The following is a 14,608-nucleotide window of genomic DNA, read 5'->3' as shown; positions in this document are numbered from 1 at the left end:
TTTATGGTCTGAGATTTGCAGGGCAGTTGAAATATAAGCTGTTTGAAGCTATAAAAATTTCAAAATAGGAGAGTGTAAAGAAAATAGCCACAAACAATTTCCTCCAGGATAAGTTACAGTGTGAACAAGTTAGTGAATCTAAAGGCATTGTGGTGTCCTTTGTGGCACAAAGCACTGGCAGCCACCACATGAGCTCTCAGAATTATGGGGCACAATCCCACAGAGTAAGTCAGAAAGCAACACTGCTTTTACAGAGGGAAATGCAATGTTGTACGTGTAGGCAGACCTGATCTCAGTCAAGAACGAATTCCATATCCTCAAGAGATTATTCCTTTTGCCTCCCTGATTTGCATCGGATTTCTCAATACCAGTGAGAATTTTCAAGATTCTGCTGTATATTTTGAGAGGCCTTTTGAGCTCTAGGTGACTGATTCCTGACCCAGAGCAATAGTGGAAGAAGTGCTTGTCTTTACCTCGTCCGTGCCTGTGCTTGTTGTTGATGACGATTTGTACGATTGTTCCGGAGGCCTGCTGGGGGTCTGGTAGGACTCCACGGTTACTCCTGGCACTGGGAAATCGTGGCATGTTGACTGCCTGCCTGGCAGAGCTGGCTGACAGGTCGTAATGGGAGCGATGATATGAATGTCTCTGGAGACAGAAAGAGAGCAGGAGAGTCCATGTCTCATTCCAATGAACAAGGGGTACGAGTAGGGAACAAGTACTGCTGGACTAAAAGTAGGTGTAGTATTGCATAGCATGTTTTCTAGAGCAAAAACACTGCTTCTTTTCAGAGAATTATTTTCCAAAATGCCCATGAACCTCAAGGTTTCATATTACAGCCCTTATTTTATAGACATGATTCTTCCCACTCACCCAAAGATCGGCTGGTTCATGTATTTAAGTAGTGCACCTAATGCTTAAAAGCCCTTCAGATTCTCTCCAAATGCTGTTACAAAAATAATCTCTTGAGCAGTAAGTTGTTAATGGATACTTTTACCATCAAAGACAGTAAAGCCCTGTAGTAAATATATATGTGTGTATGTGAACTGGGAAGCAAGTATTTGCAATTACTATTTAAGAGCAATTCTTGCATAGCAAACATACTGTCAAATTTTATTCTTGCAGAGCATATACAGAAAAAAACAAATCCAGAGACTTCAGGAGCTCTTGCTCTAATTCAGCATTGTTCATGAATTCAGGCTGAGTGAAAGAAACCTGTTTTGGGCTAGATTCACAGAACCCAGAATGAGGCAGTAGGTATTCAGACCCATTATCATCCTTTTCTCTTTTTTCCCAATGTACTGCCATGCACAGCAGAGCAAGAAAGTATGTCTTTAAACTGTAGGTCCCACTTACAGCTTCCCTGTTGGCTGGCTGCCGAAATATGTCTCCATCAGAATGTTCCCATGATAATTCTCCATCCCCTGTACATGAAGCAGAACAGTGTCCATTAGAGCAGTAACTGTGCAACACCTTGGGAGATACAGAGGGTCACCTGGCTTTACAGCTGTATTAGGGTCTAGTCAGTAGCAGAGGAATGAATATGAAAATCAGCAAATTTTGATATTAATATACTTGGCCATGCAGGGAGCACAAACTGACTCACATTCTCCTCCCCATGAGCTGAGCTAGATCTTTGCAAATATTTTGTTTAGGTTTGCATTTCATAGAAAACACAGCGGCAAGATAAAAGAGCTTCTGCCATATTGAAAAGGACAAGGTAGATTATGAGATAAATGATCATTTCACCATTTTTAAGTAAGAGCAGTAGACAGGAGAATACATTAAAAAAACCCTGGATCACTGCAGACAGTGGGTCGCCTCTAGTGCGTAATCTGATGTAATCTCACCTCTCCTATGAAAATGCTAATGAACTGGTTTCTCATTAGTGACTGTATCTGAAGTCACCGACTTCTCCAGTGTAAGGCTGGTTTACTGCATAGCTGTGTTTGATACTTTGTACTTTGAAAGTCAGATTGATTTTTGTAACTGGAAGAGGCTGGTTTCAGATACAGCTCAAATAACTACCTGGTAATCGACATCAGACAATTAACAAGGATTTACTTTAATTCACTGTTAATGTATTACATTTAAAAGAGTATATCACTGTATTTCTTCCTGGGAACAGAACTATGACTTTGCTTGTTTGAGATCAGGTGGCTTCACAAGCAGTTTGCCTGGCAAAAAGTTTCAAGATTTGTAAAGATACTGTGCAAAGAACTGCAGAGACATCCTCATCCTTGTTCTGTCTGAGGTATGTGTTCATGCAGCACAGAGCACTGCCCTCCTGAGAGATCAGCTCAGGTGCTCCATAGTGCCACACATAAGTTAATTACCACTGCATGGTCCCCAGAGCAAGCAGCTTTGTCACCCTGCTGCACTGACAGGGCTACACAGCTTCTGTGCAGGGCCTCATTCCTTCAAATTGCACAGGGCTCTCTCTGCATCCTGCTGCTTTATTAGCACTGATGCACTCTCAAGTACCTTCCTGCTGGCTCAGCCCTCCACTGCTCAGAACTTTTGGTTCAGTTTGTGCACTCAGCCAGCTCCTCAGGTCAGGGCCTGTGGGACTATGCTGGTTTGTGTTTCACAGCTCTTGCACCATAGGGAAAATCAGACAACCAACTAGAAAGTGCTCCTTATTTTTACCATGCAATAGTACTGAGTTCAAACAAGCAAAATATCAAAAGAATGAAGCAGCACAAACGTGCAAACAGGGGAGATTTTCAAAGCATCCTGGCATCACCAATATTTTGAGTGGCACTTCTAAAAAGCACAGGTACCTTTACGTGCTTATCTGCATCTTTGAGAACAGGCCATAGATGCTTAGATACCCTGGAAGTGGTGGTTCAAGTGCCATAATACTAATAGTGAGATAAAATACATTTAGAAATTCTCAGACATCTTGGGCTTTTAGACAGACAGTTAGGTTTAGACATTCAGAGAGGCTGGGAAGGCCCCTAGAATCAAGTGTCCTGTGGGTACAAGATCTAAAATGCAATTGCTAGTAAAATACTGAAGTCACCTGAGTATTGCCTGACACCTAATTTAATTTGGAGTAATTGCCCTTGCCTCTGAATTTAAATTCTAGTGTCTTGCACAACTTGAGTAGGTCTGCTAACTTGTCAGATAGAAGCTCATCTTTTATTACAAAGCTTCTCTACCCAGAGTAATAGCAGCTACTTCAGTACATCATTCGAAGCCTTGATTTACCTCATTAGGGGGATGCAACTTTATCATCAGAGCATTCTCACCTTGTTTCAATTTAGGAAACAAAGGTAGCAATGTTACCTTGCTGGCACTCACAGAGTAATTTCCCAACATGCATTGGATTGTAATTACATGGGAAACTTGCAGGCAGTTTCCTGAGTGACAGTGCTGGTGACAGACAAGGCTCTGAAAGGGGAAGGAGTAAATTCAGAGCCTGTCCTTCTGTGACTGGGCTTGAACGTACCTCTGCAAACTGGACAGCAGGACTCCGGAACAGAAACTGGGAAAGAGCAAGTTAATTTGGGACAAGTCTTCAATCCACAGTACACATTTCCTTCCTGCCAGTAAAACACAAAAGGGAATTTAGAAGGAGTTGTTGATTCTCTGGTACTGTACATTCTTTTTTTTAATGGACATGCTTAAATCTGTGTTTACATAAATGCCACTCTATGCAAAAAGCAGAATATTAGATTAGAACAGTCTGTTCAGTACTTGTCCTATGAAATTATTAGTTCATGGAATATATGATGATGATTTTATGAGAGGAACTAGAGAGCTGCCAGTAGTTGATACTGAAGAGCTGGTTGGATTGAGAGGGATGTTTTGGTTCAGACATGCTCTGAAGAGTCACTGGGTGACTGCTCAAATATATTGGATTTGAATTGTGACATCTCAGGAATGGCTCTGTGGCCCAGTGCCAGCTCAATGCTGTTCCCTCCCAGCCTTGGGGCTCTTTACTTATCAGCTCTGTCGAAATGAAATCAGTCATTGGTTTAGTGCTATATTTTCCAGTTAGGTTGAAGGGAAATATTCTATATATGCTAAGCAGCAATATTTTACCAGCTGCCAGTGCACTGTAAGCTCAGTCACAGCAGATGCAGGGTATGCATTATGCACTGTGTTTTAGAGGTCATCTGGCATTTATTTACCAGGTACTGCACACTCTCACCAGCTCTGAGCACTCTCATGAGTTTCATCATTAATTCTCAATTCCCAGCCTTTGCTATGCGTTGCTTATATTTCAGTGTCATATCTGCTAGAAGGCAGAACTGGAGCATAGACAGAGCAGGGATCTGTCAAATCGTGTTACTTACTGAGCAGCTGCACTGGGCACACTGGTTTGCTTGCCTGTTTTGGAAAAGCCCCTCAGCCACAAACATTTCTCCATGGTGGTAGGTGGTGCCATTGTATTCACAGGATTTCCCGGTGATTTTGCTGCTTACTGAGAAAAGGGAGTCTTCTGGAAGCAAGGCGAAAGGAACATTTCATGCAAATGTTCTTGAAAATTCACAATGTCATAAATACAGGGGAGGAAAAACTTCCCTTCTCCTTTATTTCTCTTTATTATGGAAGGACAAGTTCTGTAATGCTGCAAAGTACAAGTGATATGCTACTATCTTGCTGAACTTTGCTAAAGGACACTTTGAGGTGATTGTCCCAGTCAATCCTAGGCTGCTGACGACCAACTGCAATGCCAGCACTAATGGCCCTGTCTCAGGCTGCAGCGTTTTCCCTTGTTCTGTAGCATCTGGTATTAGGACAGAGGGGTGTGGTTATGTGCCCACTTGCTACATGCACACGGCTCTTTCATGCTTCAATGTAAAAGGCATTAGGAACTGCATGCACACAGAATCCCACTATCAATAGCACTGTTCTAGCAGAGTTTCCCCCTTCTTAGTATTGGGAACTGATACAGTTGTTTGTTTTTTGTTTTTTTTTTTTATGATTTCTACCAGAGAGAACTTAATTGTAGGTTAGCAAGTTGTGCCACAGGGCATGGATGATTCCCTGCCATCCACAGGCACAAACCTTTAGGTAGAGGAGCAGCAGTAATGATGATGGGACTGCCAAGAGAGAGCTATGTACTAAGCATTTGTTCCTAGTGGCTTTCACAATTCACTGCTGCTGCTCTTTTCAAAATGGGTAAAACTTGTCAAAGGCAGATGCCAAAAGCTAACCAAAAGTTGATTTTTCTCTGACATGCACTGATGCACTCTCATTTTAATGTCAGATGTGCAGATGAGGGAACTTTGCAGAATTCAGTCCATATGACAAAGTGCACGACATGGCAGTGTCAATTAAAAAACCCTCCTGCTTCAACTCAGTATCATAATGAGTTCTGCACCACATGGGTTAAATGTTTTTCTAAGACATAAAGCTATCCATACCTTATGCTAAAACATCCTCTAGAGTGTTTAGCTATTAGCAGTTGATAAACTGTGCAAAGGGAGTACACTTTACCCATGAAATGTAAGTTACTTGACATGGCTTGGGCAGTGAACCTGGCACTACATATTTATATTCACATGAATTTAGCATCTCAGTATGGGAAAAGATATTTCAAACAAGGGCTCTGTGCAAGTAACAACGGAGTGTTTGTTTTCTGGAGCCCAAATCACAGCAAATTTCTAGGAATGCAGCTGAAATTTCAGTCAGTGGGTTTGGGCTTTCACTTAAAAGAAACCTGAATATTCAGGTTTTTCTACAGTCCCTTTCATTACCTATCAGATAAACCTGGAGATATTTTTCTGTGAAACCATGACACCACGGAATGTACGTTTTTCAGCTGTGAGCTCAAGTGAAAAAGCAGTTTTCTGCTGGTACACACTGCCATTAAACACAGTCATTTAGTTTTCCATAAAAGCATATACTAATTACATTGGTCCATCAAATGTTAATACTTTAAATGCCAAATGTCAAATCTGCCTGTGGAACATACACGTACTACAGTATTTGAGAGTGTATGGGGTCAGCAAAGCCCAGTCTGTAGGAGACTGGCAGAAGTCAGCTAGCCAGGGTTCCTTGCCTGACATTTCATTGCCTGACACACTTGGTATTTGCACTTCCACAGCTGAAGCACTGGATTCATCATTTTCAAAGCAATCAAGAGAGTCAAATGACACCTTTCCAAAATCTTACAAAGAGTACAGAGCCCTGACAACATTTGTGTTTGGCACAGAAATGCATTGCTTTTGGCACTTACTGTATGGTTTGCTAGTAATGCACAGTCTGGAATGGCAAGATGTATGCTCTAATTAAGACATTCTTTGAAAATCATCAGCAAAAGATTCAACTGACAAATCCCACTACTATTTATGCACAAATATTGGAAAACATAGATAAAGAGGCACTTTTCAGGACTGTGATGCCTCCCAAAACTTAAATCTCTTCCTTGGGTTTTCTGAGAGTCATCTCATGGAAAGCAGGAGGAAAGACTGACAAACCTTTAGTTATCTCCTCGCCCCTTGAGCAACTGGAAGTGCAGAAGACTGGAAAGGAATTAAAATGGAAGGAGAAATGAAAGGATAACACAGATGGTCCTTGACTGGAGACAAGGCCCTGTTCACACAGCCTCTGCAGGGCATTGTTGTGCCCATGTGGGATGTCTGTCCAAAAGCAGTGTGTGGCTTGTGGTCTGACATTTTGCTAAGACCAATACCTGAATGACTCACCGTGACTCTTCAGAGTGTTGGATAAAGAGAGTAAATTTTACTGCAGATTTACCTTGGTATATGCCACATCACTCAGTTCTGTAGGAAATCACCAGATGCCCTTAACCTGTTGCTTCTAAATAAGGAAGGAGGACAGTGCAACTTTTATTGCTTGGAAAATGATGGCAGAGAGAGTTGCACTAGGTCGTTGTTTTCATCTATGTTTCTTTTAATCAATCACAGAGGTGGGCCTGTGACAGCTACATCATTACATGCAGCCCAAAACACATGTACAACTGCCTGTCTGGAATTTGGGATGAAATTCTATGGCTATTTTAAACCAGAGAATCACAGGATCATAAAGGTTGGAAAGGACCGTCAAGTCCAACTTTCAACTCAGTACCACCACCACGTTCACCACTAAACCATGTCCTCAAGTGCCATATCCACATGTTTTTTGAACACTTCCAGGGATGAGGATGCCACCACTTCCCTGGGCAGTCTGTTCCAATGCTTCACAACTCTGTCTGTCAAAACAAAATTCTAAACACAGCTGATGTAAACCTGCCCTGATGCAACTTGAGGCCATTTCCTCTCATCCTATCACTTGTTACCTGGGAGATGAGACTGACATCCACCTCACTACAACCTCCTTTCAGGGAATTGAAGTCTTATTTCATTAAATAATTGTAAGAAAAGTCAGTTTCAATTACAGGATATAAGACCATGATTTAAGTCCTATGCACAGACCTGCCCATATGGTCATCTTTTAGCACATTAAGTGACTGGACATATTTCATTATTGCACAGAGTCAGGTCTTATAAAGTCTTCAGATCAAGACCACATTACTTGTTATGGCAAAAAAATATATACAGTCATATATTGGAGATGGCATATTGAAGAGTATAACTGATCCTTTCCAAACACAGCATTTGCCTGGAGCTGCAAGGAAGATTTGTTTATTTTTTGTGTCCAAATATAATTTCTCTCTGGTGCAGTTTCTCTCTCTGCCTAACTTTGCTGGTGTGTGACTGATTTTCTTAAACTCAGACTTGGTTTCTTTTCTAATGCTTTTTAAATCATGGCTAATTAGAGGAATTCAGACTCCCCCATGATATCATATTCTCCTGTAGAATGTGAAATTAGAGTCATTGTGGATTGTTTTAATAAGTGCCACATTTGAGCTTTGAAAATTTTTGTCATTAACACTGATATCAGCATGCATTATTCTGTGCCTTAGAAAAGACAGGTTAGAAGCAGATTAATTAACTGCAAATATACTGCATTGCTCAAAGCTCTATTTGTAAACCTTGCTTCCTAATCAGGACTGTTCCCAAAGCTTTATCTGGCATTTTAATGGTGCTGACTAACATTGCTTTAATTAGCTGCTTCTGTAAAGTACCAGGCAAACCATCTGTGTGAATCCTTTTAATTAAATGGGTTCATTCTAAGGGGTTTTTCCTGGCATTCTTAGCATGTCAGTGGAAGCAACATACAATGTATAGGGTAAAGATGTTATAGCATCAATTGTAAAGCAAATATCTCTGTTTCTGTGGTTGGCATTTATTCTGTAAGGGCTCAGACTTCTGTACAGAAGTTGAGAGGTCATGCTTATATTTGCCTACAATTTTCGTGTGATCAAGATAAGACCATGAGTCTGCAATATGGATAGCAGTGATTTATCACCATCATTAGCATCAGGTAATGGCAGGAGCCAAGATGTACAACCTGGGCTTCACATGACCTGATATGGATTTCAATTTATCCTGTAAGTAACTTTAGAGGTTAAATCTGGCTGAAGAAATCCTTCATATTTTACAAACAGACAACAGAATACAACTGTATCAAAAATGGATTAACTTCAAAACAATTCTTTTTTTAAAAAACAACTGGAGACTACAGTGGCTATGCCTGAATACTTATATTCAAACATTCCTCTCTTCCAAACATGGGATTCTGTCCAGCTTCTTTTGTCTGCCTGGGCTGTTTTTCACTGATGTCCCATATACACAGGGTAAATCCCAGGCTCGATGAAGCCAATAGAAAGGTTTCCTTCAGGATTCAGCCAACATATGTGCTTGAATGCTGCTTTTTTGAGATTGATGCTTGTACTGTGAGGAACTGTTGATCTATGAAACAGGATTTGTGTCAACTAAGACCTGTAGTACAACTTGATGTGAAAGTCAACTATGAACTGGAAGTGCATACAGGTATAGTTCACAGATTTCACGAACTGTGCTTCATTTGACAGAGCATGCAAAGAAACAGTATGGCAAAAATTTTGCCATGAAGGGATACTACCTCAGTGTGAACTGCAGCACCAGTGCTTTCCTCATAATCTGACAAAACAGTGTTAGATATGAATGTCATAAACCACAGAAATTTTATGGAAATTTTCTGGTTCAGTGGAATCTGCTCCAATCACATATTTTTTCATGGAAGCCTCTCTGGGTTCCTGATGCTCTGCCCATACTTGAGGTGTCCAAGGGCTAAGGTTTGAGGGAAGAGTCAAAAATGTACACATACCCGACTTTCCAGTCTTCTGGGAGAAACAGATTCTGTATCACATGGATCACAGTCAGTTTTGGAAACACCATCTTTCAACTTTTTATGTTTACAGTTCTATTCCTTCCTGGATTGTTATAAAAATTTGGTCCTGAGATGCTTTACCCTTACTTGGATATAAAGCAGAAGAGCATCAGTTATTTGCTACTAATCCCTTGAATAGCTTAGACAAATTCCATGGGCAGTTCCTGATGTTTAAAACATTGGTAATTTCTGCAGAAGTATTTATGTGCAGAGTGAAAAGTAGTAACCAGCTATGAGGAATCTAACCTTCTGGGAAATGGAAGATTACTTATTTGAGGAATGGCTTTAGGATCCAGGCCTTACTACAATCAATTAAGTGCTGAACTTGGATCCTTCTGGATAAAGACAAGAATTACAGGTATAATTACTATTTAGGACACTACCTAACAAACTGGGAAAGCCACCTTAGAATCAGTCATGGCATGGTAATCAGTGACATCTGAAAGACAAAAAAATCAGCTGCTTTTGAGCTCTCCTTGCCATTGGGGACAAGGAGACATCTTGGCTTTGTGACAGTCACTGTGCTTAGCTGCACTGACTTGCAGCCAGTGGCAGGTTGAAGTGAGTGTGCTCCTGAAATGGAGACTGCACTCATTGGCCAGTGAAGGCACAAGCAAAGCTCATCCCTCAGCAGGGTCTGCTGGGACCCTGCACAGCACCTCAGCAAGGTCTGTGGGCTTTTGCTGCATCTCTGTGAGGTGCTTGCTCCTACAATATTCTGTCCGTTTGTGTTAGTACTTAACACTCTCACTATTGCTTATTTTAGTATCAGAACATCTGGCAAAGAACATTTTTTTAAAAATCCTACAGACTCTTGGCTTGCTGACTTAGAAACTATTTTTAAACTGCAACATTCAGAATCACCTAGTGTCATTTAATGAAAAAGATATGCTTTTAGTGTCTAGCAGAAAGGCTGGGTGCCCAGCCTGGCTTGGGTTTTACAGTTTGTCTATTTTATTAACCACCCTTATAAAAACAATCTAATGCTAAACAATATGAAATTAATCACAAGGTCTAATGCCTTAAGAAACTTACCATACTGGGAACTGTTTTGCAGATAGTCTGTTGGGTTTTTTTAAAAGCAGACAGATGATAGATTATGAATTTGAATACAGAGAGGATTTTATGAAACATGTTTTCTGAATCAACCCAGAGCATAAGCATGTACAGACCAAGAGACTGAGGATTGTTTTGGAACCATATTCAGTAGAGAAGCAATTGGATTCTGCTGTAACTCTGGGACAACTGTTTGCACTGACATCTCTTCTGCACATTTCCTAGTATTCCCAGTGAGTTCTGCTACTTAATGTACACAATTGGAAGCGTTAGTTTAGTTTCAAGAGGGACTCCAGAGCTCTCTGGGCTGTATCCTGGTGCAGGAAACTGTCCTTGGACATGAGCTGAATAGTGATCTCACATGCTGCTTTCTGTACCCCTCAAGTTGGGGTACAGAAATAACAGCATCATGCAAGGCTCCATTAATTTCCTTGTAACTTAAAATTTGACTAAGAATTGTAGGTTACCCATTCAGAAGCCACACATAAAGAGAGATCATGAAATAAAACACAATTCTCGGAAATGTGCAGACCACAAGCATTTCTAATGCCAGAGGGGAACAGGAGTTGAGTATCAAAGTACTTCTTCCTATTTTGCATATTGAAAATTCTGTGAAACCTGAACCAGCTCAGGCACACACCCTGCCCAGCACAAGTGGGCAGTACTTTCATTACCTGACATCTGCTTTTGGAAGACTCTTGACTCAGATAGGATTTGCACAAACCCGAAAGTCTCTTTTTTAAAAAAATATAGTTAATTCTCCTCTTTCATGGAATCCGGGTTTTTTCCCTAGAAACAAACTATTCTGTAGGGTAATGTACACATAGAAAGATATAGGATGATTTTTCTGTGCTAAGTCTCTTAGTGGTTTTCATAGCAGTGTTAAAGGCTGACAAAATAGGCTTCATGTTCCCCTGCAAAAGATTAATTCTAGGAGGCCCCAAAATACTGAAGTAGTCTGGAATAGCAGTAATGGGATAACTTATTCATGTGCAGAATCTGAATGGCAAATGGAAAGAGAGTTGGTTTCGATTAGATCTTAGGAAGAAATTAATTACTGTGGGGGTGATAAAGCCCTGACACAGGTTGCCCAGAGAAGCTGTGGCTGCCCATCCCTGGGACTGTTCAAGGTCAGGCTGGACAGATCTTTGTGTAGCCTGGTCTAGTGGAAGGTGTCCCTGCCCATGGCAGGGGATTGGAAGACCTTCAAGGTTCCTTCTAAACCAACCATTCTGTGTTTCTATGAATTTACTTGTCTAGTTATTTTTGATTGCAAACAGTTGAACCATGCTTGGATCCTCTGCCATTCTGATGTACAAGAGGAAAACAAAGAGTAAATTGAAGGACTTCAAAATTCACTTTGTGAGGAGATCAGGGCTAAAGTCCTCTCTCCAGCTTTTAAAATGCTATGTACCTCTTCTGGTTGCTGGAACAGCCACTTTGACAGCTAGATAAGCATGTAAAGATGTGAACAGTTGTTGAGCTGCTCAGATTAACAATGTCTGAATTAGCCTTTTTCCACCTAAGGAATCAGAGCTCTGAAAAAGCGGAAATGAATCCTTTGACTTCTTCAGCCAAAGCTCTTCCCAGTCCTGGAGAAATCTAAGTGCTAGTAACATTCCAAGTAAAAGATAAAGAAGCCTGCCTCCAGGCAAAAATCCTCTATGTTGGGCCGTTCCCTCTCCTAAACACAAGACAACAGAATATGGTTTTTGTGTATAAGGAACAGCTATCCAGTATGAGACATATTTGGAACAGAGGAATAAATATGTGTTTATAATCTGATCCTTACAAATTCAAAACAGAGCAGCCTTAGACTTAAAAGAGGTGAGGGAAGCATCCTGCAGAGATTATGCACCTTGCTAGGAGAGTGACAGTGACATTTTAATCATAGTTATGTTGAATAAATCTGGGGAAACTCTGTTGATTGAACTAACCTTGATGTTATGTGTGCAAACCAAACTGTATTTTTAAAATATTATTTTTAAAAAGATCCTTATGTGTATATGGAAAAAATATCACCTAAATTATATTCTTCTGTGTTTATGCAGTGCATTTCATGCAGAAATAGTAGTACTTTATGTAACACAGAGCACTTGCCTATTTTCCTGCAGTTCCAGTGAAACTAAGGTACAGTAAGAACAGTAGGTTTGCTTTGTACTCAGAGATACAATTAATGTTTATCTGCTGACCCATTTGTACCAGAAAGGCCAGTGCAAAGAAGCAGATAGCTGGAAACAGGGATTTCCTCATTCTGCCCTGTGGTCTCCAAAAAGACCTTCAGTGCAAAAAATGTTCCATCACCATATTTTGGCCACTTGGGTATGAGGTGCTGTGCTGGGGCTGCTTGGTGAGAGGGGCCAAATGCAGAGGTGCTAAATAAAAAGAGAGTAGATAGGGAATCTCTGTCATACAGGCAGTGAGGGACATTGTGGAACACAAGTTTCATGGTGACCTGGGATAAAATGTGCTCCATTTTTCCCAGAAATTTTCCTATCTACCAAACTTTCCTGAGTGTCTATAAAAGCCTCCTGCATACCTTTGCCTTGAAAAGGCAGGAAACCTGTCAGCACCTTTAACTCAGTTCTACATATTCCAGACTTGCCCCTAGTGCAGCTTCAGGGCTGGATATCTAAACTGAGCCCAGAGAGCCAGCAGCACACGGGGGAATAAACTGCTATTGCAAATTGACTGTTTCAAGGTCAAAGCCACTAACTGCTGAGAGGAGACTTTTTTACAGTGGTAAATTTTTTTTACCACTGTCACATCAAATAGGGTAAAATACAAATATTCTAGAGCTACTTCATCACCAGAACTAAGTCCTGATTGATCATCTCATGAAAATACAGGAACCTCAGACGGAGAAAACCTGTTACAGTGTTTCAGTGCAGGGTTAGCTTCTAGGGGTCAGCTAGGATTCTTTTAAACAATCTTTGTGGCTGGAGGTCCTTGGGGAATTGCAGCACAGCATATGAGACCAAATGGATTTCTTTTGTACTAAAAATTCTTTTGCCTAATTTCTTCCCTCTGCTTTTGTTTCCACTCTACACAAATGTGTCACCTCAAGGTCTGATCTGAAGTCCATTGAACTAAATAGATTTGGAGCCTGGCCCAAACACCTACTCTGTGTGGCACAGCAAAAAGGCAGTTTCCCCTTTCATCTTCTGTCTCATATTTCTACCATATTCCTTACTATTTCTAGAGAGAAGGACTATATCATAGTCAGTAACTGCATCTGTTCTCATAGAAGACTGAGTCCAAAACCAAAGTTAATAGAAATCTGTTGATTGACTGCAGTAGAAAGTGGATCAGGCCTCAGTCCATGTGCATTTAGCTTTTCCCCTCAGTTATGCATCACAATCCAAATTATTACAAATCTGTTTTGTAAATTTGTAACATGACAAATTAAAATTATGTGTTCAGGTTCCTTTAAAAAACAACCAAAGCTGTGCAATGATGTTGTCTTTCAAGTAGTGGTGGAGGCTGATAATAAATGTGGATGGAAAAGTTCACTATCCAAAAACTGCAACAAACACCAGCTTTAAATAAAATCCATATGTGCCTCTTGGAGATGCAGGTGTCAATGATATTAAGCCACAAAATGCTTTACATTAAAATAACTTTAAGGACCAGGTTAAGCTCTAAAAAATCCAGGGTAATTCAGAGTTAATCACCACAGCTAGTCTTTAATATGGTCAGACTGTAGAAAGTGTATGAAATTCATTGCTTGAAGGAACTAGTAGCACCTTATCTAGACACTATGAACTTCTATCCAGATTCAAGACAAAGATGTAGTTTCAGTTTAAACATTCAAAAGGCTGTTGCTTGTGTGTAGTTTTCTAAGGCTAAAGTCAAACTCTTCACATCATTTTAATATATTTTCTGCAGCTTAATTTCCTGTGTTTTCTTTTACAGTTGCATAAAAAATTGCCTATCAATTGCCCAGCAACTCTAAAGGGCTCATAAAACACTTTCTACATTGCTCTAGTTTAATTCCTGCTCTCAAGTTAAAATATTATATGAATCCACCAATCTCTCTGCCAGTGAGGAAACAAATTAAATGAAGCTTTGGTGCATTCTGAATCCTCTCTGAAGTCTCTTTGAAGGTCTTGAAAGTTATCTTGGAAAAATTCTGAGCAGCTTATCCTATCCTATCATGTCAGTCCAAAGAACTGAAGTTCTGTCATCCATGTGGGAAGATACGTATTTTTTCACATACATTCTGGATGCTGATATACAGATAGATTTTTAAAAATTTTTATGGTCAGAAAAGCAGAATGGAAACAAGCAGTAACCTCAATCTGGCTGTGACAGCAAACAT

The 14,608-nt window shown here is 40.3% G+C and overlaps 1 protein-coding gene across 2 annotated transcripts in view; it reads right to left on the bottom strand.

Annotated features, from left to right (window-relative positions):
* CHRDL1 (chordin like 1) overlaps positions 1–14,608 on the bottom strand; it is a 38,368-nt gene that overhangs the window by 9,906 nt on the left and 13,854 nt on the right. The window contains exons 5-8 of one of the 2 annotated variants that reach the window (XM_041396367.1): positions 4,305–4,450; positions 3,455–3,548; positions 1,357–1,424; positions 474–648 (exon numbers count right to left, since the gene is read on the bottom strand). In XM_041396367.1, coding sequence (XP_041252301.1) covers positions 474–648; positions 1,357–1,424; positions 3,455–3,548; positions 4,305–4,450 — 483 coding nt within the window. The remainder of the gene's footprint in view (positions 1–473; positions 649–1,356; positions 1,425–3,454; positions 3,549–4,304; positions 4,451–14,608) is intronic. The other variant, XM_041396368.1, reaches the window with a different exon arrangement.

The sequence above is a fragment of the Onychostruthus taczanowskii genome, unplaced genomic scaffold (genome assembly GCF_017590055.1).
Source record: "Onychostruthus taczanowskii isolate IOZ18803 unplaced genomic scaffold, ASM1759005v1 scaffold13, whole genome shotgun sequence".
Classification (NCBI taxonomy): Eukaryota; Metazoa; Chordata; class Aves; order Passeriformes; family Passeridae; genus Onychostruthus; species Onychostruthus taczanowskii.
The sequence above is the reverse complement of the archived record's forward strand: the minus strand, read 5'-3'. Positions and strand labels throughout refer to the sequence as shown.